Source organism: Chiroxiphia lanceolata, chromosome 6, assembly GCF_009829145.1.
Source record: "Chiroxiphia lanceolata isolate bChiLan1 chromosome 6, bChiLan1.pri, whole genome shotgun sequence".
NCBI classification, from domain to species: domain Eukaryota; kingdom Metazoa; phylum Chordata; class Aves; order Passeriformes; family Pipridae; genus Chiroxiphia; species Chiroxiphia lanceolata.
Genome location: NC_045642.1, coordinates 55,303,313 through 55,330,911, shown reverse-complemented (window position 1 = coordinate 55,330,911; position 27,599 = coordinate 55,303,313). Strand labels below are relative to the sequence as shown.

Here is a 27,599-nt window from a genome sequence, read left to right as displayed (position 1 = left end):
AAATCTCTTTCAAAATTACCATGACTTAAAAACCTTACACTCCTGAGCTCAAACTCCCCTTACTCTCTCCTCTCTTGTCTCATCCTCAGTACTAATGAAGACTCTGCAGATCTTAATCTGCTCTGGTTTGCTCAGGGCCATTCTGCTGCCTTTACCGAAGCACTGTAGCTATATTTTGCTGTTTTTAAACATTTTTAAATTTCGATAAAAGCACTTAAGGTTACCAATTAATAGTTATATTGTCTCTATGAAACACTGTCAATTTTCAAATGTGCATATGGCTGTTTCTCAGGGAAAACACTGCTTAAAAAGTGCAAAAGCAAACAAATCAGGTTTTTCAAGCTGAGAGGTCTTAAATAAAAAAGATAATTAAAATGTTAAAAATAACTGTGCAGATTCAACAATTCTGTGCATTGCCTGATAATTAACATCTAAAATTCACAGACGGGCTCATGTAGCAACAAAGTTGTTTAGTCAGTTTGCAGGTCTTTGCAGCTTGTTTTGTGTATGGCATGTGGGCCCAGTGGAAGGAATTTTTTTCCCTATTCAAAGCAGTTAATCATGTATTGCTTTCTACGTTCCTTTTCTGTAGAGAGCACTGGCTGATACCCTCTGCTGCAGGGATCCGTTTATCCTGCTTCCATTGTCATATTGACAATGTAGTGAGATCATAGTGCTGTAAAGTGCTGGGGGGACATAACTCTTTCATGACCTCCCCTGATCTATTCCTCCATGTAGATTGTAGCATGAATACTACATTAGAGACATAATATATTTGGAAATTAGGACTAGCATGTGCAGAATGCCTTACGATCTCCCTTCTTGGCAGCACTAAGTTATAGTAGCATGGCTTTGTGTTTAGTTCAATTTGCTGTGAACTTTTATGGGTAAAGCTTAGACCTAGTAACTTGAATAACACTGCTATCTTCATGCCATTCAATAAATTTTATTTTTTTTTAATCCCAAACAGTTGACCACAAAATTAAAATTTGTTAGGGAACCGATCACTTTTAAAAGGACTTTTACCAGGTTTAGGAAATTATTAAAATACAAGAAAGACAAAAACCTGAAGGTATTATAATAATGTAAAATTGTGCTGGGTTTTGTGCCTGAAATGGTACAAATTATATTTTGGAAGTGTTTAAAACTAAGATTTTTAATTGTGCTAAGTTTTAAATCAGAGGGGGAGGGGGAAAAAGAGGTGGCTTCAGGATCAAGGATTTAATCAGCTTACACTTACGTAATGCATTAGGCTTATTCATTGTTACTGGCATGCTGAATGTTAGACTAGCACTAAAATCAACACAAACCAATGGAACATTGAAGACAGCTCAAATCTTATCAAATACTCTGCATTCAGGTATATTTTTATTATGCTTTAATCATGAAATAGTTGATTTTTACTTAATATCTGGTTAGAGCTGCAAGTGTAACATGCGTAGAAAACTTTAAGATGAATATTTGCTTTGATTGAATCAGTAGTCTTGGAAAAAATGATGGGCAATCTATTTGGAATTAAAATTGGATGACTCTATTAATTGGCATTTTGTCATATACAGTAGGATTTTTTTGTTCCTTGAAACTATATGTGCTTGATCAGCAATTATTTAAATAGTGGTTAGCTTAAAATCACATTATGTAAATGCTGAAATTTTATTAGATTATCTTCCAAGTTAAAAATAGAATAGCCTAAGTTGCTTCCAATGGTGAAACATGTTGTTGTAAGAAGTGTTCATCTGAGAGCTTTGCATTCTGCATAACAAAATCTAAAGGGAAAAACTATGTGGGATTTTGTAAATTGACAAATTCTCTTATTCCTGAGGTAACCTTTTGGGGTAGGCTTTTTGTTTACCACTTCTTAGAAATGGAATTATGGTGTAATCAGGATCTGAGCTCTTTCTGCCGCTATACAAAGGTGTAGATATGTGAAGATAAGACTTACATAACTAAACATTTCCTTTTACCAGGGAGATTGGTCAGTAGGAAGGTTTCTCTTCTCTGAGAACAGCTGCCTCTTCCTTCTCTTCCTTTCTTTTGCTTGTGTGACTGAGTCAGTTGGATCTGAACACAAGCTGTAACAAGGGAAATTCTAAATAAATACGGGGGGAAGTGTTTTCTCATTGAGAGTAACAGATATTGGAAAAGACAGGCTGGAGTCTGTGGAATCTCTGCCTAGCTGAATAAAGTCCTGAGCAGTCTGAACTGCTCCAATCAGGGCTTATTGAACCGGGAGACTTACAGAGGCTCCCTTCTACCTAAATTATTCTTTGATTCTGTAATCAGTGGCCATGAAACAGTGGTCATGCAGTGCTGGGTCTTGTTTGCTTCCAGATGTCCTATCATGATCCAAACTTCATTCCATAGAAGCAGCAGCAGTTTCAGAACAGCGAGGCAGAGCAAATATAGGTGTAACCACTGGGGGTCAGTGGCAGACAGGAGAGGGACTGGGGAGCCCCATCCTGGTGCAGCCACTGGCCATCGACAGGAGAAGTGGATCAGATGTGCTTAAGGGAAGTCCCAGAAAGAGCACTGACCCGGTGATGACATTTGTGCAGATGAAAAGGTAATCAGATAACCAGAAATGTATTAGAGATGAGAAAACAGGAAAGCAGATGTAGCTCAGGGGGGGAAAAAGGATGGGGTACAGGGACACTGTTGAAGTCACATGTATTGGACTGAATAAAAGTAGATTAGTGTCATGAAAACAGTCTGTATATGAAGAAATATTTGTTTGCTGTAGTTGTTTGGTTTAAATTAAATTTTATACTTGGTAACTTACTTGGGGAGTATAAAATGTCAGTTTGTGGTCTCCTGTACCATTTTCTTCTAAAGTTATTATTGCTGTTTCTAATATTAACATTGCTCCCTCAATTTAGAAAGACTGATATCAATAAACTTTTTTCTTAATGGAAGTTGACTGAAGCCCTTGCCAAGAAGTACAAAATGGAACCTCCCTTCATCTCTCACTATGAAATTTGTGTTAATATTAGTGTAAAAAACTCGTGTACAGGAAGAAAACTTCACCATCATCCCAAACTGTAGACACATGGTCCTGCAAATTTTCTTAATCTTGAAGCTGTGACCAGTAGATGAAGTTGAGAATTAAAATTTTGTGCTGATTAGATAACAGAACTGATCTTCACTATTTCTGTTGAAGTGTCTCAAATCAGGCTTTTTGTAAAAACTTTACAACACGTAGTCCAACTGTTTTTGGCATCAGGAGACTCAGATACCGGGGGAATTCTTAGAAAAATTCCATTAACAGATGGGCTAAAACTTCTACATATATGTACATGCAAAGCAGTTTTTCATAGTACTGATTTAATTTAGGATAGTGAATGGTTGCTGATGGAGAGTGAATACCATCTCGTGCAGCCTCTGTATTCCATTCCATCATGACAGTAGTAAAGCTACACTGATTTTGAGTGCCTGTTGTATGGCTTGTCAAATTCTAGGCTTAGATTTTAAATAGATTTATACGTGGTACAAAACCCTGGCATAGAATTGTCTATTGTTCATTAGTTTTAATCATTTGATCCATACAAGTGTAACCAGATAAAAAGACATTAAACATCTAATGTACATTTTGTTAGGGGTGGGGAGGCCATTTACAAGTATACTTGCACATGCAAAATAATAATAGGTTTCCTTAACCTGTCAGGTGAAGATATAAAAAAATCTAATTGTGGGGGAAAAGGCAAACAAATTACATTTTTAACAGAGGTAGTAACCTCAAGAGATGAGAAGTACATAATATGTACTTGCTTGAAGTTTCTCATTTAAAATATTGAAGGATAAAGAGCTTAGTCTGGATAGAAGTTGTTCTTCAAAGCTGAGCTGCAAATTCAATTTAATATAAGCTTGTAAGTATTAAGTACTTTCTGTTTGTAACATTTAACAATGTGCCTGGAAGAGGCTGCCATTCACATAAGACAGGTTTTAATCAAATTTGTTCAAAATGAATAAATAACTATGTCACTCTTGAAGTCTAGATTCTGAGGACTCATAGCAAAGTATAAGCACATAATTCCATTAAAAAAAAAATAAAACAATTTAGGCACAAGGAATTTCAACAGTTTGCAGAAAAATATTTTGTTTCTGAAGAAATGTTCATGTAGGCTTCCTGGAACATTTTGACCTCCTAATAAAAGCATAATTAAATCAGATCCAAGTTTCCTTAATTTGCTGCTGCAACTTTCTCTGTCGCTCTTGTTAAAAGACAAAAAATTATTTTATTTGCCACTTTTACTGTCAAAGGTGTCCCCTCATCTAAGACATCCATTCCTGAAATTATGCTTACCTGTCAGAGAGAGGAGCCTTTCTGCCTCTACAGCAGCCTTCTGCACTATCACATTCCTAGTTCAATTCTGAGGTCACCTTAATAGTTTGGTTTCTCTGCAGACTGATACAGTTCTTTGTCTGTCTGAAGCATTTTCCAGACAGCTGGCAGTATTTTACTCTTCAGAAAAATAGAAAAACTAATCCAACTAAAGGATTTAAGGGAAAAAAATTAAATTAGGAAGTAAAAAAAAAAAAAAAAATTAGTCTAAAGCTAATTTTAATGTATACAAATAGGTTTAGAATCCTTGCTGGACTAGAAATCCCAGTCTCTTCACACCTCAGTAAAGGATAGTTATGTATGAAAGCCTCTCTACAAGACTAATAATTGTGTGATCCCATAGAAAGAACTTCTGTGAAATTGTAGGGAATTCAAATGCTTCTGACTTCATACCTCACTCTGAGGCCTCTTTTTAAACTTTTTAGGCAGAATCACATCATTCTTGGATTTGGAATATTGTGAAAAGTGTTTTGACATGTCCTGTGCAATCTCAAATATATTTCAGTCCATAATGGACAACGTTACTATGTGCTTAAATTTTATGAGAATAACTTCATAAGTTCCATCACACTTGCTCTGTGATTATTTTCCTGTTACAATTTTATTTATGGTAGCATTAGTTTTTGACTAATATTCACTCTTAACATCTGACTTAATTTGCTTTGAGGAGTGTAAGGGTTGTTTGAATAATCAGGACCAAGAAACATTCTTGGAACCCCCTTGGTATGTTGTGAAAGGACTGTTTTCCTCCATGTTTTCCCCATGTATTTACCTAATTTTTAATCTCTGTCACTCTAGATACCATATATCTATCTAGATGACCATGGATATGAGAGATACAATATACAGACTTGTATACTGTACACTTATTGGCTTATATACACTCATAGTATACAGGTTTTGTAGTTCTGCTGCTCTTGTGGGCATCCATGAGAGTTCTGTTCAAGTTACAGGTACTAAATACGTGGTCATCTAGTCCATAATAACCAACAGATGGCTTCCCATTTTGTGGAGGAGGAAAGACCTAAACTGCACCATTTACTCATCTACACCTTTAGTTCCTGTGGTGTGACTCCTGGGGATGCACAGGATCAGGAGCTGGACTTGATGATTGTTCTGAGTCCCTTCCAACTCTGCATATTCTGTGATTTTTACAGATCTGACTTTACTTTTCCTCAGTCATGGCTTTACAGTTTTACAGCAATACTTAGTTGCAGATATCCATGGAAGGAGGAGGATGAGAAGTCGTGTGTGTTTGTTTGTTTAACCTCTAACTATGGTATTTATTTTCATATGGTTTTATTGTGAACATGAAGCAATACAATTCACCATTTTCCCTAGATTTCCAACTAAATGAAGCATATGGAGAATTGCCTCCAGTTGTCACTGCACATAGAGATCCTGAGTTGCTTGGCCCTTACATAAAGTTAGAACAGTTTAGAATAAACGAGTGTTTCACCCTGACACATAACATTATACACATTAGCTCATAAAGTAAACGTTACTTAAAGACTTAATTTGTTATTTTTCATGAAGCATTGCAGTCCTTACATGAGCACTGTAAACCTCAGTGCCTTTTGCACAGCTATATCCTTTTGCAGTCACTTTAGTATCATTTTTTAGTTAAGCCAAATATTTTAATAAGTTATTGTAAGGAAGATGGGATTTGTCCTTTCCTTTATTTCTGTTGGTCTTTACAGGAGATGGGTTATGAAAATCACTGTATCAGTGCAGAGCTGTAAGAGCTGGAATGTGAAAGCTTGAGAGTTTAGACTGTCCCTCCGTCTCTGAGCAGCTTTCAGTTCTGAGCAGGAGATTCTTCTGGTACTTACAAGGCCAACTATTAATTTTCAGTCCACCTTTAGAGTTGTGTCTTTTATGTAGCTGTGTCATCTGCAGATCAGTGTTTTCTCTCATCTTTTCCACAGTCTCTGTGATGTTTCTTATGCAGTGCTGCCGTGGCCTCCTTTCTCTGGCACTGCTTTCCGTGTTCACTGACTTGTTCATTTAGTTTCCTGTCCATCTCGCCTCTGGACACCAGGCATACCTATTTCCCACCTGCATGTTTTTCCCAGGGAAGTGAACCTTTCTATTTCTCTATTGTCTCTACAGCTGCCTCCAGATCTAATTGTTGTTAGGTTTGTTCCCCCCTGCAGTCTTCCTCAGATCAAAGCAGAGAAAAATGAAAGTCCCTCCGGCTAATTTAGGAACAAGGGAGTTGAACTTGTTTTTCTTCTCTTATTCCTAGTGGATGATCTTACTCTGCAGCTCATACCTTTTCTTGCTTGCTAAAAATAAGCCTGTTCTTTATGCAGCTGGAATAGTCACTGTATTGTGCTTGGACATAGAGTTCTTCAGTGTCCTTATGGAGACCCATTTGGCTGGATCTCTTGTGTAAGTGCACTGAATCATGCTTGAGTTACTTTCTTGAAAGAAGGAAGAGAGGGTGAACTTGCATGTCATTCGTGAGTTGGACAAGGTAAATTACAGCTTTTTATGTTTTGGGGGTTTTTATCTCCTACAGTATCCTGATTTTTAGATACAGAAGTTGTTAATGGAGCTTAGTGTTTTCTGTAATGTTTAATATTTTAAAATCCTTAGGTCTAGGTTTTGGCTTGTTCCAGTCTTCTCTGGCTTGCAGCTTTTTGATTTATGCCATTGCACACATGCTTTAGCTTTATTGCTGGCTCACGTATTCATCTTGTTGCATGCAAGATTTAAGAGAAGCCGTATTATGTAGGAAAAAGCATATAGCAAACACTGGAAAGGTTATTTGCATAAGACTGGTATCTCTTCTGACTGTACAGTTTGCCTTTTATCTTAGGCAGTCTCTGTTAACGAAGAAACTCTTTAAGTTTCAGATGATATGGTTTGCTGTCACTTTAAACAGTAAAATTACATAGAAAAATTAGTGATTTTCCTGGTCTTTTCGGTATGCAGTTTTGGCAACAGCGTTGCTAACACTACAGAAATACAATGGAACAAATAATTCATGTGCTTTTAAAGCTAAATTTTCTATATTCTTATACTTTCAGTTTAACCTGATAACTGTGAAAGAACTGTGTATTGCTCAACATTTTCCATTGAATATGAAAAGTGCAGTGAATCAAGCTGATTATAGTTGACAGCTGGCTTGATCTTACCGTGATTAGGTCTTTTACTGCTGGCAAAATCCACTAGCCTTTTCCGTTAGCTGTTTGTGGATGAACGCAGAGGGACAGCTTTTCATATTGATAAAGAGTTTGGGGAAACCTTTATTTCATATGGAATAAGATTAAAAGGCATCCTACCTTCTGTTGATTGCACTGAGCCAAAAAGCCATGCAGGAACTCTTAAGATGCATACAGGGTTTTTTTTTTTTTGGCTTGTTCACAACAAAGAGTTAAACAATTAGTGTAGACAGTAACGAAAAGATGGAGTTGGAGCATGTCGAAGCAACGCAAATGTTTGCAGCTGATGGGCAGTGCTGCGAAATAAAGATGTGCTTTCTTACAATTACATGGGAAAATAACAAACAGGTAATTAATTACTTCTCAAAATTTGTTATCTTTACACTTTAGTGGACGTGTTATTCAAATTCTGTGAAGCTTTTGCACTTTAGTTTAAATGATCATAGGTTTGGTTGTCACATCACTGGAATGCCGACCAGCTTGGGTTTTGTAGCGCCGTATCTCTGACTTGAATTCTTAGTTAATCAGATTTTGTTACGTGCATTTGCTATTTTTCTTATGTTTTAAGAGGTTATCAAAAGCTCATTACTTAAAAGTTGACCGTGGCATTTTGGCTTTTGACACTTCAGCTTTGTGGGAAGTGTGAGTCCTACACTAAGGTCACAACGTATCTTTCAATTACAGGATACTTATTTTCTGTGCTTTTGTGTTTTAGCAATGTTTTATCATACTGTTCTCATATGAATATATGGACATCACCACAGAAAAACTTCATATTGAAACAATTACTTAAGGGAAGAATAAACACAAAATTGGTGCTAAAAATGTTACTCAGACTAATGATAAATGCATCTTAACCATCCTTAGCAATCCTATCAGAAGACACAGAAAAATATAGTTCCAAGACTATTTCTAAAGGTACTGATAGTGTATTTTCAACATATATTGTAACTTGTCCATTACTCAAAATCATTTTGAGTACAAGGATTGGTGTTGTAAAAAGATTTTTGTTGTAAGAAGATTTTGTTCACAACTGAGATTTCTACAAGAATGCGTAATCTCTTTTAAGATAATTTACTTTTCTTAGGAGTATGAGGTTAATATTTTAATTCAAATCAGCTACTGGATATTTTAGCCAACACTACAGTTAATGTAAACATTTCTGTGGCTGTTTAAAAGTGGCTGCAAGGACAAGGAAGAAAGTAGTGCTTTAAATAAACAAGTTTCAGATACTACTTTCCTAGAAATAATTTATAAGCAGTCTATTTCAGATGTAGCAGATGTTCAATATATACTTAAATCCATTTTGAAGATTTATTTTAACGTTGTTTTCAATTTTTGTTAAATTCTGCCTTTTTTAGCCATTCTGGACAAAATAGAGGACAGCCTCATTTTTGAGATCTCTAAGAAAGCAATATAGGAAGATAGGAAATCTGGAGTCTCTGGCTTATGCTGAATAGGCTTAAAACATTTTATTATAGAGTGACTTACAAGCATCAGCAAGTTGGAGGAACTTTTAACAAGATAGTGTAGATTGAGAGATGTTAAGATTTTATCAGCTGTAGATAATGTGAAAATTTTCAGCAAACTATGATACAGCTGAAGTGTGTTTATTCCTAGAAACTGTTAGTGTGTTTATTTGCACAATAAAATAATATTTTATAATAACTTTTTGGAATAAAGTTACCCGGTTCCATTTGTAATGTTAATTTCAGGATTATTTAATTATCAGGAGATAGCACATACAAGGTATATTTTCCTTTAATTCCCAATATTCTGAGTGCCTTTTCTGGGTTTAATTAGCTTGTTCATTTCCATTAAGCTAAAAAAAGGCACGTGCTATTGTCATTGGATTCTTTAAAATGGATTTCTGCTATCGGCATGTTTCTGACCCAATTAAAAAAAAATGCAAGGCAGAGCTGTGGATAAAGCCACTAAACTGGAAATAATGTCATCCATGTCAAGATCAGCAAAAACTCTATCTCAGTTTAAATAAAAACAGATACTTTCTTTTGTCTTTATAGCGTTACACATGAATTTTCTCAAAGGATTTTCAAGTTGTCTTCGTTGTGCATCACGCTGAGATCAGGTTTTATTGAAAATGTGGTCAAAGATCTACTAAAACTCTTAAATTTGGCGATATATAGGGTCAGCGTGTTTCAGAAATGTAAGAAGATCTTGAACAATAATCTTCAGCTCCATCTTGCATTTTCCTCCTATAAGACTTCAGATAGCACGAGGAGGCCACATACTTTTCATATAAGACCCTCGATACAGAATTGGTATAATGAACTGCCCTCTCTTCCATCTGTTTTCCACATCACTGCTGTTCTGCTGGGCAGAGTTACCCGAAGAGTGTGTTGGATATCCATAACAACAACCTTTAAAGCTTTGTTGCCATCTGACTTGGCTAAAGAATCCCCCAAACATTGTCACATTGAATGAGGCTTCTGCTGCTCAAGTCCAAGTTAGCACTGGAGAACTAGGAAATCTATTGCTAGATTCAGCAGACACAGCAAGCTGTTCCTTTCTTTCCTGCTCTGGCAGTTTGGAGTTGTTCAGCCAGAGTTGTTCTCCCTGTGCTGCAGAGAGGAGGAAATGCAGGAATGGCCCACAGAGGTGAAATCTCCTTGGTTTGGGGAGGCTGAGAACTGTCAGAGCCCTGATCCCAGTCTGGAATTCACTGGCTGGGGAGCACTCCAACCTACCCCTTTTCATTTTATGGTTGTCATTCTGCTTTGTTCTGGAAAAATGCTCATTTATGTAATAGACTTCACTCCCTTTTTGTCCATGTGCTTGTATACCTAGTTCCAGACCTGTCAGTTCTGTTTGTCTTTTAGCTCTGTAGATTTCTGGGGTTTGACAGCCCTACAAAGGTAAATTCCTAGTCTGGAGATGAGTTTTGTATTCCCTCCTGTGCCCTAGGAAGTAAGAATGACTGAAAACTGCTATAGATTATGGAAAGTAGAGTCTTTCAGTATGTGCAATAAAGCCAAAGTATCTACTTTGCATTTCTATGTAGCCATTTTAAGCCTTCTCAGGAGCAACTCAGTTCCTTTCTGGCCTCTGCTGTCCCTCTCCTCTTAGGATGATGAAGATATTTTGGTTTTGCCATGGCGAAATTGTCTCCTTAATGAATCCCACATGGAGGTGTAAATTCTTTCATGAGCCCAAAGGAGTTGCTTCTTGGATTTTTCTCTGTTTCTGCCTCTAATAGTAGTGTGTTTTTGGGGGGTTGGGGTTTTGATTTTGTGGTGTTTATCCCTGCCCCACCAGCCTTTGATATGCTGGTGTTGTCCCATTTTGGCTAAAGAGCGGTTTGTTTCTCTCTTTTTTTTTTTTTTTTTTGCTAAAAAGGCCTTATCTGTACTACAGTTTTAGAGTGGCAGTCTATGTAAAAAATAAAGTGTAGCTAGGCTGCAGATGGGATATATGCTGCACTAGCTTCAGTAGCTGCTCAGTATTGACTTTTTAATAAATTAATGGGTGGTTGAAAGTAGAAGCAGAAAAACTTTCTGGGTTACCCTTTTACTGGCTGAAGTCAGAACCAGCCCTTCTGGGCTCCACGGTAAAAGCTTAGGCACAGACCTTCTCAACTCTGCATGCCAGTCGATTACATTTTGTTTAAGTTGCACCTTGGCAATTGGTAGTTTAACCTCACCTTAATTTCTCCCTGTGACAAGAGAAGAGAGTGGAACAAAGTACGAAAAAAGAAGTAGTAAATGAGGGAATAAGGATAGAGAGGTGATGGGAGTGAATGATAGGAAGAAGACTAGAAAACACGTGAGAGAGTTCATTGAATGTGATTTGAGTTTACAAGAATATGCACAGCAGTTTGTCAGTTTCGGGAGGCTGGAGGTACCTGAACCTATGGTTCCTAGTGGGGGGTTTTGGGAAAGGAACTTAAGTTTTGTGTGGGAGATGGGTGTGAACATCTATCTTAAAAAGAAGGAAGTAATAGATAAGGGAAGTTGATGACATGGTGGTTCTTGCAAACCTAGAAAAAGATCCGAAGAGATAATGTGCAGGAAATGACGGGTAAATTCTTGTAGTACTCTGCTTTTCTTTTTTATTTAATTGGTCACAGTGTGCTTTAGACTGGCTGTTTGAGTGGCTGGGTGTTGCTGAACCTAAACATGAGACTGCCAGTCATTATGGTGGCTCGTAAAGCTCTTGAATGTTTGTTGTTTTCCTTTAAAGATCTTCTGAAATCATAACAGTCTCGGGTGTGTGTTTGGTGTATGATTCATTGTTATTCTCGAAGTAACTCTGTTCTTACTAGTGCAAACTTGGAAAATTATCAGAAATAAGTATCTTCATGGGTTAAACATGGAGGCAAAGAAATGCATAAAATCAGACCGCATCCCAATTATCATCTTTTTAAAAATCGTCTATTCAAAAGGTTGGTCTCATGGGGTTTTTATTTTAATATTGACATAATTAGATTCCTCCTAAAAGAGAGTTTTCTGATGGGAGTAAAGGCAAAAAACCACTGGAATCTGTCCTTATTGCTTACAGCTGCCCTTGACTGCAGTATATCCTGCTTGTCAAAGAAATATTTTGAGTTCAGATGCAATTTTTCATTTACCATTGTGAGTTGCCAATGAGTAAGCCATTCATAATAGCCCAGAAGTATGTAGGCTGAGGTGTTTGTGATACTAAACATAACAGCATAGAAAGGAAGGAGGAATAAGAAAATGAATTTTCAGAGTGACAAGACTAATATGTTGAAATAAATATTAAAGGAGGTTCCTTTCCTTAATTAAATGCCTAAGGTATGATTTGTTTTGAGTTTGCTTGTAAACTGGTTCCCAAACTATTTAATTACTGCTGTACCATTCATTTCACCTGTCTCAAAAATATTAATCATCAAATGGTAAAATATTAGCTTGTAGTAGGAGGGTGATGTCAGAAGCTGAAACTCCAGTTCATTACAAATTCTATCTTTCATCATGCCCCTTTTAAACTGCAGTTCAATAACATAAATACAATTTTTTTAAGATTCTTGTCAATGCTAAGAAATTGGTGAATATAGGTGTAAATTATTCTTGTCTACATGAGACATACATAATACTTCGTTAGTGCCTAATAGTGCTGTGTTTACTGTGTTAGCATTTCATGTAGGAATTCATCTCTGTGTAAATGCTCCTGTGAATCAATGAAAAGAAATTTACAATTCAGCAGAACTGTCTGCTTTGATGTATCACCGTGTAGCAAATGAATCTGTGGAATCTGGAGGAGTAGGTATTTGTAGTGACTTTTTAGTACCTCCTTCAGGAGTCAGTTCTGTAGGAGGTTGGTTTCCCTTGCTGCAGGAGAAAGGAGGAGGTCTGGACCTTAAATGTGATAGGCTCATGTTTGTTATGAGAGGTGAGTGTCTTACTCCGTGGATGGAATTGTTAATAACCGGTATGAACAACACAAACTTAAGAATCTGAGAAACCAACAGCCTCATTAAAGAACTAAAAATGCAGCGCTCTCTTTGCCTTCCATAGCCTGGAGTTCTGAAGGACTGAGACTGACTTTTTTCAGTGGTGGTGTTTGCATACAGATTATTGCAAGCAGACTCAACTAATATGAAATGCTCTAGACTGATTGATTTAACTAGATCTCAGTAAGAGAAAGATTCGGTGGTTTTTATGCTGGTTCAGAAATGATGCTGTCCTGTTTTGGAGACCTGAAATCAGCAACATTCTATCTAAAAACAATTGACTTGATGTCGAAGAGGAATTCTGCTCAGTCTGTTTACTGCTTTTTGCCATGTGGATGAAAAGGAACAAGCTGCCAGTGAAGTTACAGGTTCAGTGCTACTTTCCTCAGCTGTCTCTTTACTTTCCTGGGTGTAGTGTAGCTCTTGGAAGTGAAAGGGACACTTTACTGGTATTCAGTGAGGTGAACGTTGAAGTATTTCTCATAGGGCGTTAGTATTTAACTGGTTAATTATTGCTGTTTCCCATGTTCTTGTGCTTTGCCATCTATAAAAGGTTTTTAGGCACTGCACTTTCTGAATGGAACATTTTACAGTAGTTAATAGCTTCTTCAAGGAGACGCTAATATTTGCATTAATCTTATAATTAATCTTCTATATTTTACATGATACAAAATAATGTAGTGCTTTTTCCAGGCGTTGTAAGATATACTTTCAAATATGCCTATTTAAAGGAGTAAAAATATTGAGCTTTTGGATTAAACTAGGTTAGGGTGGTTTTTTTTTGTTTCTGGTGGTTTTACAAACCACTTTCTTATTGTCACTGTTTATTCCAGGTTATACTACCCATTTAGAAAATCTGTAATTTTCACTTGGTAAAATGGCTTTTTCACTTTGAAATATGCACAACCCGTATAGAGATACTACTTTTTGAGTCTGGATATATTTTTAACAAGATTTCTTAGCAGAATAACACATCCTTCTATTTCTTATACAGTGTTATACTCAAAATTACTAATGGAAATAGAATGTTGTTCTCTTAAACTGGTGACCAAAGCAGAAAGAAGGGAAGCACTGGGAAAACTTTATCTGATGCAAGTTATACATTTCTGAGAGAGCACATGTATATTGAGAAAATGCTATCAATTCACACACACACTCCCCTTTTAACTTTTTAAAATCACTGATCCAGAGGGAAACCTTCATGCCATTTTGAGCCCCTTGGAAGAATTGCCTGCTGAAGCAGATGTAGAGGTTTACTTTTTTTTTCTGGCAGTTGGTCATGCCAGAGGAAGTCAGCAGAGCCTGAACATGTTTTGGAAGTAGCATCTGGTTTTTCTGTGTTACTTTCTTGTCTCAAGTAAGCACGTTTTGATTTGTGGATGGCACTTGGAAAAGCTTCCTTACTTTCTTAGCCAATTAGTGCCTTTCAGTCAGTAATTAAGAATAAAATGTCTCTCTTGGTGGCCGCAAGTGCATACAAGTTATTTGGCCTTAGAGAATATTGGGAAGGACTCTTCTCTTCTTAAGTCATGCTAATGCTAATTAAAGTACTCACTTCTAAGTTCAATCTTTTTTTTTTTTTAATAACAGTGTTCACTAGCAAAATGTCGAAATAGAAAATTAGTGTTTGGAGTGGACTTTACCCTTTCAAATTACTTCTACTATAAATAGTTTTCATTATTGTTGACTAGTAAGACAAGTTCCAGTGGTAGTATCCAGTAAGATTTATAATTTTGCTTCATAATTTATTCAGTGGGAAATATTCAAACAGTGACTAACTTTATCTAAACATTTTAGCTGACATGTCTATATCATGCCAAGATGAAGCAGCTTTAAAGATAGCAATCCAATATTAATTCAGGTAGCAAAAAAACCCCCCGAAACCAACAAAAACCCCAAAGAGAAATCAGTTAAAACAAATAGTATTTTCCTTTCCTGAAGGAAGCTTAAAGAAGTAGTTTTGTATTATGCATTGGTTGGAGAACTGATACTTACTTATGTAGGAATTAGATGCAGAAATATGAAAAAAAGTCAATCAAAGTGGCTCAGGTACTGTGATATCAACAAGATATTAGAGGAGAATTTTACTTTTCTTAGATTGAAGTACAAGTATTGCAGGGGGATATGTCAGACAAGATCACTGGAAGTCAGTGGAGTGGGCCTAGAAAAGTGGAACAGCTAAATCAGCTTTCCTCTGGGATCATGTATGATCAGATCCACAATCTGATGTGTGATTGATTTGGGGGGGTGTGTGTGGGAGTTTATCCTTTTTTTTTTTTTAACTGTATGTCCATAAAACATTTAGACTTCATTCCATTTTGTAAACATTCATTTGAAACAGTTTTATTTATCAATATGTCCAAACCGTTTAATTGTCTTTTCTTTTTCAGCAGTGTTGACTATACTGGGGACAGGAAGTGATGTAATTTTTATTTAGGTTTACTAATAGTGTAGTCATGTAGTTTGGTGAAAATACTACGTGGTTTATTGAATTTTTAGAGTGCAGTAGTCCAGCTTTTACGTTGATCCCATAAATTGATTGAACTGCGTTTAAAGACTTTGAAGCAGATCTTGGGCTGTTCTGAACTTTGCAGCACAATTTTTCAAAGACTGCTATTTTCTTTCTGTGGAAATTCTGAAGTGGTGGTTAAACTGTGCAGTTCTAAGGTTATGGGTTTTGGTTTTCTGAGCAGCAAAACAGGTATCTGGGAAGTGTCAGCTTCTGGAATCTGTCTTGTTACACTGCACTCTCTTGACATGTTGTAGGAAAAAGTGTGGTTGAAGTACTTTGTATAGATGTAAACTGTGTTTGTTGATAGAACTCTAAGTATACTGAAACAGTGCATTCATTTTTTGAAACACATGAGATTTAGTCTCACACGTGAATTTTAAATAATTTTCATCAACTGTCTCTCTATTTTTATTTTGTAAATTATGTGTTAGTTTTGAAATGCGAAAGGAGTGATAAATCTTTGCTACATCTTGCATTTCATTCAAAGTAATAGCCACTTACTTATCCAAAGGGGATTAACTTTACTTTGTTTCACTTTGTACAGACTATTTTTCACAAATTCTTACCTTAAATGCTCCAATATGTCGGAAATTTCACCATCTTTGGATATGAGCTTAGTGGATATGAACTTTATATAAAGGTTCTCACATGGTCTTGTCCATAGGTAAATAACATGAACCAGCACTTAAAGCTGCCAAGGTAGTTACACTGAAAATGTTAGAAAATGAAAGAAGCTTCAGATTGCTGTACTGCTTAAAATACCTGCTTGCATGTGTATTCTCATGTGCCATACCAGGACTGTGTGCCAATGCTACCAAACATGTGAACAGAGCAGTGTTAAATGTAGGATGAGGGCTTTTTTTTCTTCTTGTTTCACCTCTTAGCATTTTCCTCGTCCATTCGCTTTTTGCTTTTTCTGCCCCTAGTCTGTCTGTGTCCCTCCTTTCTGCTCTGAGGTTCCTTACTTTTCCATAGGTGTCCATCATTATTCTTCCTCTGAGGACCAGGGAGGAGGCTTTAACCTTCCTCTGAGGAGTGGGGAATTAGCTTGTATCATCAGAACATTTAATATACATCAACACATTAATGTAAAATTTTCTGTTCTGCAGGTTGGGAATCCACGTGTTGAGCTCACTCTTTCTGAACTGCAAGATATGGCTGCCCGACAACAGCAGCAGATTGAAAATCAACAGCAAATGTTGGTTGCTAAGGTAATAATTATATACAGATCATCATAAATACCCATTTTCTTCAACATATGCAAGCATAAATTTCATGGGTAGAGAAAAACAAACTGATTCATTTCAAATAAGCTCAAGAAATAGCTTGAGAAATCCATTTTACTAAAATAATCTTAGGCTAGGCAGTACACAGTCTTGTGGTGTAAATGGTACTATAACAACCTGTGTGTCTTTATAAAAATATTGTGAGGGTTTGTCACTTTTGTCTGGCCCCTTTCATGGTCTTTGGCAGACCAGAATCAACTCTGTGCTCGTCTTTAGCAGCTCGTTCACGCCAGTACAGTAATAGAGTGTGAGGTGAGAATATACCCAATTCATGTATTACATTTCCCAGGTCTCCGAGATGTAAGAATCCAAGTGTGTTTGCAGAGTGGGGAGTGGATTTAATGGTTTTGACATTGTTTGAAGTGTATTGTAATACATAATATGCCTTGGATGCTTGGACCACCTGGGAATCAACCGAATGATTCTGTTGTTCTTTCTTGATGGAAATAGTACTAAAAAAAGACAATTTCTTTGTGGGCCCAGCAGAAGGACTGTTATTTAGAAGTGGAGCATTATCTTACAGCAGCTTGTTTAAAATGGTCTGCTGGACATATTTTGTCATCTTTGGGAAGCTGGATAACAGCACTGGAAATTTATTTTGCAACAGCAAGAAAACTGTTAGTGGTGTCAGAAAAGAAATACCAGAAGAAGCTTCACAGATGTGTTTGAATGGGTGTTCAAACTAGGGTTACATTTGCATATGTATGTAAATACAATATTTTTGGTCTAAGAAAATCTTGAATCTCTGCTCTGAAACAGATTTGTTAACTTGATGTTAAAGAGTTTTTCTAGAACTGACACATATTTTAACTACATCCGACCTTTTCTGATTTGTGGAAGTAAAAAACCTGATTGTAGTGATAGGTATTTCTATGTTAAAATTATTTTTTTTTTAAATAAATGGGTAACAAGTCTAAAACCTCACTTTGTCAGGAACAACGTTTGCGTTACCTGAAGCAGCAAGAACGTCGGCAGCAGCAGTCTGTTTCTGAGAGTGAAAAGCTCCAAAAACTTAAAGAACGTGTTGAAACCCAGGAGACAAAGCTGAAAAAAATCCGTGCCATGAGAGGACAAGTGGACTACAGCAAGATTATGAATGGCAATCTGTGTATGTGGAATTCTTAATTTATTTTGTTTACTGTTCACTGCATGACTAGCAAATAATGCTATAATTGCTAGTCAATGTAGCATGGAAGCAGGATTTCAGATAGAATGTTTTTTGTCTTACAGGGGTTGCTGTGTTTCCATGAAATTTGTATATGACAGAACTTTTTGTTTGTTTTATATAGTCAAACATAAAGTCAGAATAAGTGCTCTCTAACTATAAGGAAATATTACAATGTTAGCAAATTTGCAACACATATATTTGCCTGCATATACTAGATTTAAAGCTAGTGTGTTGTATTTCTTAATACTTGTAGAATTAAAAAATTAACAACTTCTGCTTTATTTAATTTTTTTCGTTATTTTTATCTTGTTAATTTTAGCAACTGAAATTGAGCATATAAGTGCCATGTTCCAGGAAAAGCAGCAGGAGCTGCAGGCTGCAGTGTTAAAAGTGGATCAACTTACCCAGCAACTGGAGGATTTAAGAAAAGGGAAACTGAATGGGTTTCAGTCTTACAATGGACAAATGACAGGGCCTGCAGCAGTAGAATTAAAAAAGTTGTATCAAGAGCTACAGGTAAGTAACAAAAAGATGCTATTTGGATTATAACTGCAGATTTTAAAAAGTTGCATTACTGCTCTTACGGGGGGCCATTTGGTTCCATTACATGTCATAAAAGTAGTGTATTGGAATGCTGTTAATGTGTGAAGTTGTAACTGGCATTAACCCTTTTTCAAAAAGAACTTTATTAGCTTTATAACTATTTGGTTGTTTCTTTGACATATAATGATGCAAACTGTGCAAGTGTTCTGAAGGGCATTTCTCAGCCCCTAATACAGAAATAGTGAATGTTTACATAATCTATTATTTGTGTTAATTTCTCCCAAAAATTGTTTTGGAAATGAATTTTGGTACTTTTCTACTTTGTAGTTATCACACGAGTAATGAAATATTCAGTTCACATTTGAAATTTTGTCCATCTGTTTGGTAGCAGATCGGGATTTTCAGGGCTCTTTTTAATTTACTCGTGTACTTTATTGTGATCAAGGCAACAGCTCTAATATATTGAATATTTTTAAATTAATTTTAATTTCAAAATTAGTCTCACTCATTTCTTTACATGAGCAAATACAACATGCAAATTAATCCATCCCATTATCATGGAAGAGTACTAAGGGTCCTCTTTCTCTTTTCCCTTTCCCCATTTATACAAGGCATATCTGCCTTTGAGTATTTCTAAGAGCAAAGATAATCAATAGATGAGGATTTCTCTCTTGTGCTTCACAACAATCCCATATGTGTTTATCAAGACTTAAATTTGCCTCAGGTGTTTTTTGTATGTAACATTACCATGAAAATTGGAACACTGAGACAATGTCAGTTATTGAAGGTATGAAAAAATGCCAATGGCAAAGCAAGAGAAATAATTATGAAGAGTGTCGCGGTTGATTTAAACCATAAAGGTAATCCATCTTCTAATCTACTGGAAACCTGCTGCAAAGGTTTCAGTTTAATCCCCATGCAGAGAGGAAAATCTGTGCCCAGTCCCTGCACTCGCAGTTCAGTCAACCTCCCCTCCAGACACTGAGAAACTTTGTGTGGAACTGGAAGTAGAATCAATAGCATAATTTTTGTTATATGTTTTCCATCACTTAGTTTTCATGATAGACAAACTGTCTTGGTTAAACATAACTTTTAGCAAACCTTTTCTGTGACTTAATTTTTCACAGTAGAATTCTGTTCTGAAATGTCTTTATGCCTAATTCCTCAATCCATTTCCTATACATGGATGCAGTCTGTATGTATTTAATAGGCATCCACTAGGGTTTTTTGAGGACATTCTTCTGCTGTTTTCTTCTAAGAATTGTTTATGGTTGCAAATGCTAACTTGACAGGATGTGTGGAAGCATAAATTAGAGATGCCAGAACAAGTTGCTGATCCAAATTGCTTTGGGTTTTTTAACACTGTATTAAAAACCAACTTGCCAACAGACAGAATGAAGTAACTGTCCTAACAAGTGCTTTTTTTCCCTTTTTTTTTTCCTGTTTTCTTTTTGAAGATCCGTAACAGGCTTAACCAGGAGCAGAACTCCAAGCTTCAGCAACAGAAAGAACTCCTAAACAAACGCAATATGGAGGTGGCTATGATGGACAAGCGAATCAACGAGCTCCGTGAACGACTGTACAAGAAAAAAGTTGAGGCACGTCAAAAAGAAAACATTCCTGTAAGATAAACTGTTAAAAGGGCCACACTTCAGTATATCAAGGGCCTATAAAAACTACGTAGAATCTCACTGTTTCCCAGTCAAGTGATACAGTTACATCTAAAGAACCTATGCTAAAAGTAGCAGGCTTCTTAAAACTATATTTTAAGGTTTCCCATAGATATCCAAAAACTGTTAGACACAGTATGTTTCCTTTTATTTTTGTTTATGGCAGAGACATATTAAAATGATAGATACTATATTAAAAATCAGAGCAGTTTATATTTCTAGGAAGGAAAGTATGACTATGCACTGTGTTTCAAAGTAGGAATGCATAAGAGAGTTGGGTTTTATAAAATACAGTATGGAAAATGGATAAAAATAGGAATGGTCTGATAAAATTAGTCACAGTAGTTGTCTGGAACTTTAAAAAGAAGGACTGGAGAGATCAGTTCTGGATTTCCATATGTATTCCTAGCTGGAGGTATTTCTTCTAAAGAAAAAAGCCAACATAAATATTTGATAATTTAAGAACTCATTTTAGACCGTTGCCTTAAGAAAGTCACAGTGAAAGAGACCTGACACAGATAAGGGTTTCTATAAGAGATGTATGTGCTGTGACTAAGAAATTTAGGTTTCGAGGTGTTGGTTTTAAGAAATAAAATTTGTGCTTTCTACTACTTTTATCTTTTTGTAGAAGCACAGAGCATGATAACTATTAATGTGTTTTAGCTACAGCACTTGGTAAGTTTAGACGTCCTTGTTTGTGCACAAAGGCCTGGATTAAGTGGACATTCACGTTTCAATTTGTCTGATTGTTTTTAGTTGAACCGTATTAACGGAACTTCATCACCCCAGTCATCCTTGAGTGCTTCAGGAAGGGTGGCAGCAGTGGGACCTTACATCCAAGTTCCAAGTGCTGGCACTTATGCTGTACCAGTAGATCCAGTTAAACCACAGTCTCTCACCATTGCTTCAAACTCAACACATGGAAGATCAAAATCCGGTAAGTACTTGTGTGATGTTTCTTAATACATATGGTTTGAAAAGGGGTAATAAAGAAAAGGAATAATCTTAGGAGACCCAGTGTTGACATCATCTCTGTAGTGGAAGGGGCAGGTTTTCGATGTCTTGATCCTGTTCTGGGAATTGGATCAATCATTTGATATATGATATTTTTGCCTCTTTCTGTGATTTTTTTTTTTTCTTAGGAAATTGAGTGTTTTATTTGAAATTTTACTGTCTGCTACACCCCTAAAAGGGAACACATGTTCCTTCACAGATTCGATGTTGTGTTTTTGATGGTTTTTCAATTACTTGGTGTGTTTGGATATAATAATGAAATCAACTTTGTGGCAAACTGTATTATAAGCAACTGCTTACGATATGTTGCTTTTTGTCAAGTAAAACAAAGTTAGTGAGCAGGTAAAAATAATATTACTTCTCAGAAAGAGACTAAATAAAGAAATAGAATAAAATTATGTGAGGTTTTTGCTCCAGCTGAGATATGAGAATTTGTGATGCTTGAAGCACTTCTGAAACGAAATAACTTTAATATTGATGCTGTTTACTTGTTTCTGCCTTACTTAGTGAAGAAGCTTCCCCTCCACAGGAGTCCCCAGAACTTTGTCCAAAATTGGCTCCCATGTCTCCAATAATCAATAATTCCATCTATGTTATAAAATAGAATTATTATTATTATTGTTATTATTTAATTTACATTGGAAACCAAAGAAAGCAGGTCATGATATTTGTGCCTTAAGTTCTCAGTTCTGGCAAGTTTCACCTCTCTGCTCACATCTTGGCAAAATCAGAATTCTTAAGAAATGGTTAGCTAGGAAAACATACTTAACACAAATAAAAGTGCATGATCCCAATGGTCTAACCACAGGACTTAGTTTACCTGGTCTCCTAGGAGAGATCAAAAATGAGATAAGGAATGACTAGTAGACCAAAGCTTCTGCAATATTTACATACATTCAAGTACTTAAAACTGAATACTCCAGCAAAATTTGTAGCATGCTTCCAGATGGGGAGGAAGAGATGGAGGGAAGACACTCTGAACCTCTCTGTAGGAAAGAACGTCAGAAATGCCCCCCAAAAAACCCCAAGGATAGGAAGTGAAATTATCCAAACAGAACTTAAAAAGAGGCCCCAATCATTTCTATTGATATTAGTGATTTAACAATACCTTTATAAGCTAAAGACATTCAAAGGCTGTACAAACCACAAAACTGTGGTTTTATGGAAAATATGGAAACACTTAACTGTGGGGTCAAGGGACAGATTTGCAACAGTTTTGTTTTCAGACACGCATTCTTCTTCTGCATATGGGAAGGCACAGTTCATAACTTTTAAGTTCACCAACAAAAAAATAATTCACAATTTTGTAATATCAACATTCCAAGATATACATATCCATTTCTAGACCTCCCTCAGAACTTTATGATTTTATAAAAGTAATTATTCTGCCTTAGGACTGACTTTGTGTTTATTACTCTGAAGGTACTTGAATGAAGTTCTGTAAAATAGATTTGTGTAAGGAAAAGCTTATATACTACCAGAAGAAAAGAAATTGAGACTTTGTTCCAACTGTCATGCTTTTATTTCTCATTATCTGAGTGTTCCTGTTCTAATTTTCTCCATTGTCATTGTTATAATTTTTCCACCACTTTTTTTCTTTCTTTTTCTGTGTAACTGGATCTGCCTTGGTGTGTCCGGTAGAGACAGACTGTGGGTGTGTGAAAAAATCTCCAGACACCTGGAAGGTTTCTGATTTAGACATAATAGTGGATCCTATTCTGTCACCTCCCACTTCTCTTCAGTCTGCTGTTCACAATGTCATCCGCCTGGCACCTACTCTGTTTGACACCCAGCACTGTGAGTCCATAGAAGATCTCTGGCTAGCTAAGAACTCAGTTTTTAATATGGTCATCTGAGCTCTTGCATACAGATGCATATTAAACAGCATCTTTAGAACCTGTGTTGTGATCTGGCATGTAGAAGATGCTGTTGAAATGTAAAATGGTTGAGAAGTTGCTTTTCATCTCTGAAAGAAACAGATCTGCAGCAAATTCATCCCAGGAGTACTGGAGTAGTGCACCAGGGATGAGTTTTCTTCACTGAAAAACCTCAAAAATCTCTAAATGTTATTAGAAGATTTGTGGTAATCACCAAAGCATGTTTTAATAAATCTCAGGTTGGATAGATATATAACATACAGGCTTAGTTTGAGTTACTTTGTGAGAAACTTTGAATTTCCATGTTGCACTGGCTGCAGAGTTGGGATAAAAACTCACTCTGTCCAAGTCAATAGCAAAATTTTGCTCCCTTCCTTGGGACTAAAATGTTATACTTGGAGTGCACTTCAGTTGCTGTACTAAATACCCTGGATCCAGACCTACAAAAATTTTAGGTGAAGTCAGAGAAAATGTACAAAACCTTTTGTGTCTGCATGTCACTGTCTTATTTATGTAAAGCTGAAATACACCAGGTTTTAGGTTTACAGAAGGCCGGGAAGAGGGTACATGTGAAGGAGAAAATGAAACCAGTTGGCCGAAATGACTATGGGGTGACTGAGAGCAGGAGCTGGGGAGGCCTTGTCAGGAGAGTGTTGCTGATGGGACAGAGCATCTGAAACCTGTTTGGTGTGGCCAAAGATCGCAGAAGGCAAATGCTGTTTGGTTGCCTCCCCTTAGCACCATCAGGCAGCCTCTGGTGCCATACCCTGCGCTTGCAGATTGAAGCAGCAGCTCCATTAAGTGCTTGGGTTGGGGGAGTACCTGAGAGGTGCACTCATGACAAATGCTGATTAAAAGGGACGCTAAAGATCGTCCTGTTCCAACCCTCCTGCCGTGGGCAGGGACACCTTACACTAGACCAGGTTGCTCAGAGCCCCATCCAGCCTGACCTTGAACTCTTCTAGGGATGGGGCATCCACAGCTTCTCTGGGCAACCTGTTCCAGTGTCTCACCACCCTCACAGTGAAGTTAGAGAGAGGAGAGAGAGTCTGAATTTACTTCCAATCTGCTACCTCAGAATTTGGGAATGAATGTGCTGATATTTGGAATTCCAAGGATGACAATAAGGTTTTGTTTATCTGTCTTTCTATTAGAAGAGTGTAGACTTGAATTTTCAGGTAGGATAATTAAATTTGTTGTAACTTCTGCTGTTGTTCCTGTGTTTTCATCATAACTAAACTCACAGCTCAAGATGCTTTCATGTTTAGCATGAATCAGTTATGACAGCTTTTACTGATCTTCAAATCAAATGTTTTACTGGAGTTACAGAATGTCATATATTGTACGATAAACATTCGTTTAGTCCATAGTTGGAAAATTTGCCATTATTTAGGGTCTAAGTGTTTAGACAGTCATCTTTTTCTGGTTTCTTGATTACTAGATCATTATAAACAATAATGAGCAAAACACACAACAGCTTCAGTTCTTGGGTGTTGCCAGTACTGAAGCTGGGCCTCATTACTTCCTGGCAGTTTGCAAGTCTGAGAAGTGATTTCTGGACTCTCTGCTGTATTGTCAGTGTAAACATTTGCAAGTGTTAACCCTTTTTCAAGGGCTACTCAAGAAAGAGGGTACGGCTCATGGATAGAAAGTGGAGAGTGGTGATGCTGAATTCACTGTCAATAGAATGTTCCTATGCAGTTTATTCTGAGACTATCCATTATACTAAACAGTGGATGGCAAAGAATTCTAGAAATAGTCCTGCTGATTCTGTGTTCTAGGGGCTCCAAACTGAAATGAAATGGGAAACTGCCACTAAATACCTGATTTTCATTTGATGTTGTCTTACTATGGAGTCCAGAAATCTCAATCTCCCCCCTCTCACACACGAGCCCACTCCATTTTAGCTGCTGTCCTCTAGTAAAGTTAGTTATGTGTTACATGTCATCTTAACTGATCTCAAGTGCTCCACTAAGATAATTACAGGCCATAGAGAGGGAGAAATGATCTCTGGTCTCCTTAGAGGAAGAGAAACCTGAAGCTTAATCTTTTAAAGGCAAATCAAATCCTTAGGATCTAACATGTGATCTATTTAGTTACTATAAACCAGATCTAATTATTAGGCTATTTAAACTCTCTTGCTTACTTAGAGAACTGAAACTAAATAGTCTCACACAGTTAATAAAATTTCAATGCATCTAGGACTTCATTAAGGATTTGTTACCTCAGTTTGTGTGCAGCTATGCATATTTTTTTGCATATGATGAAGATAAAAGCCCATGTCTTGTGTTTTGATACTTGAGTTGATGTTGTCAATTGACTTTATACATTTTTTTTAATATTAAATCTCTGAGGCAGTTTTAATCAGGTGAGTAGGTTAAAGAAAAACAAAAGGTAAGTTAACCACCACTTCCAGCAAAGGCATGTGTGCTTTTATTCCACCCTGCTGTTGAAAGGAATTTTTACATCCTGTTATGAGTGAATGAATCTGGTAACCATAGTTTAAATTTGGAGTAGGTCCACTTGGAGCTTACATAGACTTAACATTGAGTGTAGTTTGACTGTGTTTCTGGATAGTACCCAGAGAATTGTGTTGATGAAGTGTTTGTGTAAGGACTTTTGTTCTGAATTTGTTTGCCTTCTAATAGCAGAATATGCAACACTCAAGCCAAAATTTTAACCATCTTTTTTTCTGTAGAAATTTTCAGTGCAATTTGAATGCCAAAGGGTAATGAACAGCACATTATATGCAGTGATTTGGCTTTCAGGATTAATTTCTGAATCAAACATTAATAATGATGTATCTCACTTCTAGAATCAAATTAATCCTGTTGTAATCTAAGCTATTCTATTTCACATGTTGTTTTACTTGTTTGCAATGCTTTTATGGATTATCTTAAATCTAGTATTTTTGTCTGTTTTCAAGCTAATGATGGAAATTGGCCAATACTTAAACAGAGCTCAACCCCTGTGGTAAAACCCCCTCAGATCTCCAACACAGACTGGAAAGAATCAAGCATGGATACTGCTTTAAAACAAGGAACTATATCCAGCCAACCTTTGCCAACTTCAGCACTAGGAAGTACTGATAAACTGGTGGGTTTCATCTGTGATATATTTATAGATCTGTTTTGCTGAAATTATGAACCTTTAGCTATGAGTTACATACACATTCTGTTTCCCTGCTTCTAATTATTTAAAAAATAATAGAGAAATTATCTTTCTATTCCTCCTGTTCCTTTGTTCTTATCACATTAAATTTATATAATTTTTTTTATTTCAATAGTTCATATTCTTTTCTGTTCTTTTACATATCTGGTCTCCCCTTTTCTCTCTCTTTGTTTCTCCTAATCATCTCCTCCTCTTTCCTGTTTTTCTAACTCATATTTTTGTTAGTCTTTTTCCTTGGTGTACGTTATTACTTTTTCAGTGCACTCTTTCACTCATAAAAATCTCACAGAAGAAGTAATTAAATCCATCCTTAAGCAAGTCCACTGATGTTGTCTGTCTGCACTGTTGGTCTAGTATGTTATAAATTCTTTAAGACTATAATCTTTAAAGAATAAATACCTGGTCCTTAAATAGTTTTGGTAAACTCTGTTATTACACTATATGTTGTCAGATATGTTATCAAGTAGACACTGAGAACCAGAACCTAGAACAAGTTATTCAGGCTTTGCATGTATGCAGATAGTTCTGTATTGATATAAATGTGTTACAGCTGAAGGTGCCTTTAAACAGTGGGCTCTGTCTGAGGTATGATGAGGTCCCGTGATAAATTCAGGTAGAACACAAATTATATTAACTCCTTTGCTGTCCCACAAGATTGTTAGTATGTTTTGTTGAATTAGGAGTGTTCTTGCTCATGAGTATTTTATTTAATTAAATGATATATACTATTTATTGTTCTTAATAGGGTCTTGACCTGGGGAAGGTGCCACCAACAGTTCCTGGTGTAAGCAAGCAGTTGCCTCAAAACTATGGGACCTATCCAAGCCCAGTTCCCTTAGGAACAGGTTCTACAAACTCTCTAGAAAGAAGGAAGGATGGCAGCCTGCCCAGACCTGGCACCAGTATAGCAAACCGGCAAAGGCCCGTTCCCCTCCCGCTGCCCAGCAACGTGCACCAGCCCAGCTCCTCACAGCAGATCCAGCAGAGAATTTCGGTACCTCCCAGCCCCACGTACCAACCCTCCGGTCCCCCCTTGTTCCCAGGAGGAGACGGCAGGCCAGAACTCCCTTTGACTGTGGCAATCAGACCTTTTCTAGCTGATAAAGGATCAAGACCTCAGTCTCCCAGAAAAGGGCCACAGACAGTGAACTCCAGTTCCATCTACTCCATGTATCTTCAGCAAGCAACGCCACCAAAGAATTATCAACAAGCTGTGTACAATACCTTAAATAAGTCAGTAAAAGCAGGTAGAATATCTTTTGCTTTATTTTTTTTTTCTTTGAAATACACTGTTAAGGTCTACTTGTTGGGCTTAGTTTACTTTCCGTATCAATTTCGAAAACTCGTCTAAATCTGTGAGGAAAGTTATTTTTGTCTGCAGCATAGCAGCAAAATTATTCTATCTATTTTTGAGGTTA

At 36.7% G+C, this 27,599-nt stretch overlaps 1 protein-coding gene across 6 annotated transcripts in view; it reads left to right on the top strand.

The window, feature by feature from the left end:
• The window catches only part of PPP1R13B (protein phosphatase 1 regulatory subunit 13B), a 70,871-nt gene that overhangs the window by 35,574 nt on the left and 7,698 nt on the right, over positions 1–27,599 (top strand). For 3 of the 6 annotated variants that reach the window (XM_032691185.1, XM_032691186.1, XM_032691183.1), the window contains exons 5-12: positions 16,562–16,663; positions 17,672–17,846; positions 18,226–18,422; positions 19,907–20,071; positions 20,876–21,056; positions 22,775–22,930; positions 25,937–26,106; positions 26,927–27,428. In XM_032691185.1, the coding sequence (XP_032547076.1) occupies positions 16,562–16,663; positions 17,672–17,846; positions 18,226–18,422; positions 19,907–20,071; positions 20,876–21,056; positions 22,775–22,930; positions 25,937–26,106; positions 26,927–27,428 (1,648 nt within the window). The remainder of the gene's footprint in view (positions 1–16,561; positions 16,664–17,671; positions 17,847–18,225; positions 18,423–19,906; positions 20,072–20,875; positions 21,057–22,774; positions 22,931–25,936; positions 26,107–26,926; positions 27,429–27,599) is intronic. The other 3 variants (XM_032691184.1, XM_032691188.1, XM_032691187.1) reach the window with 3 other exon arrangements.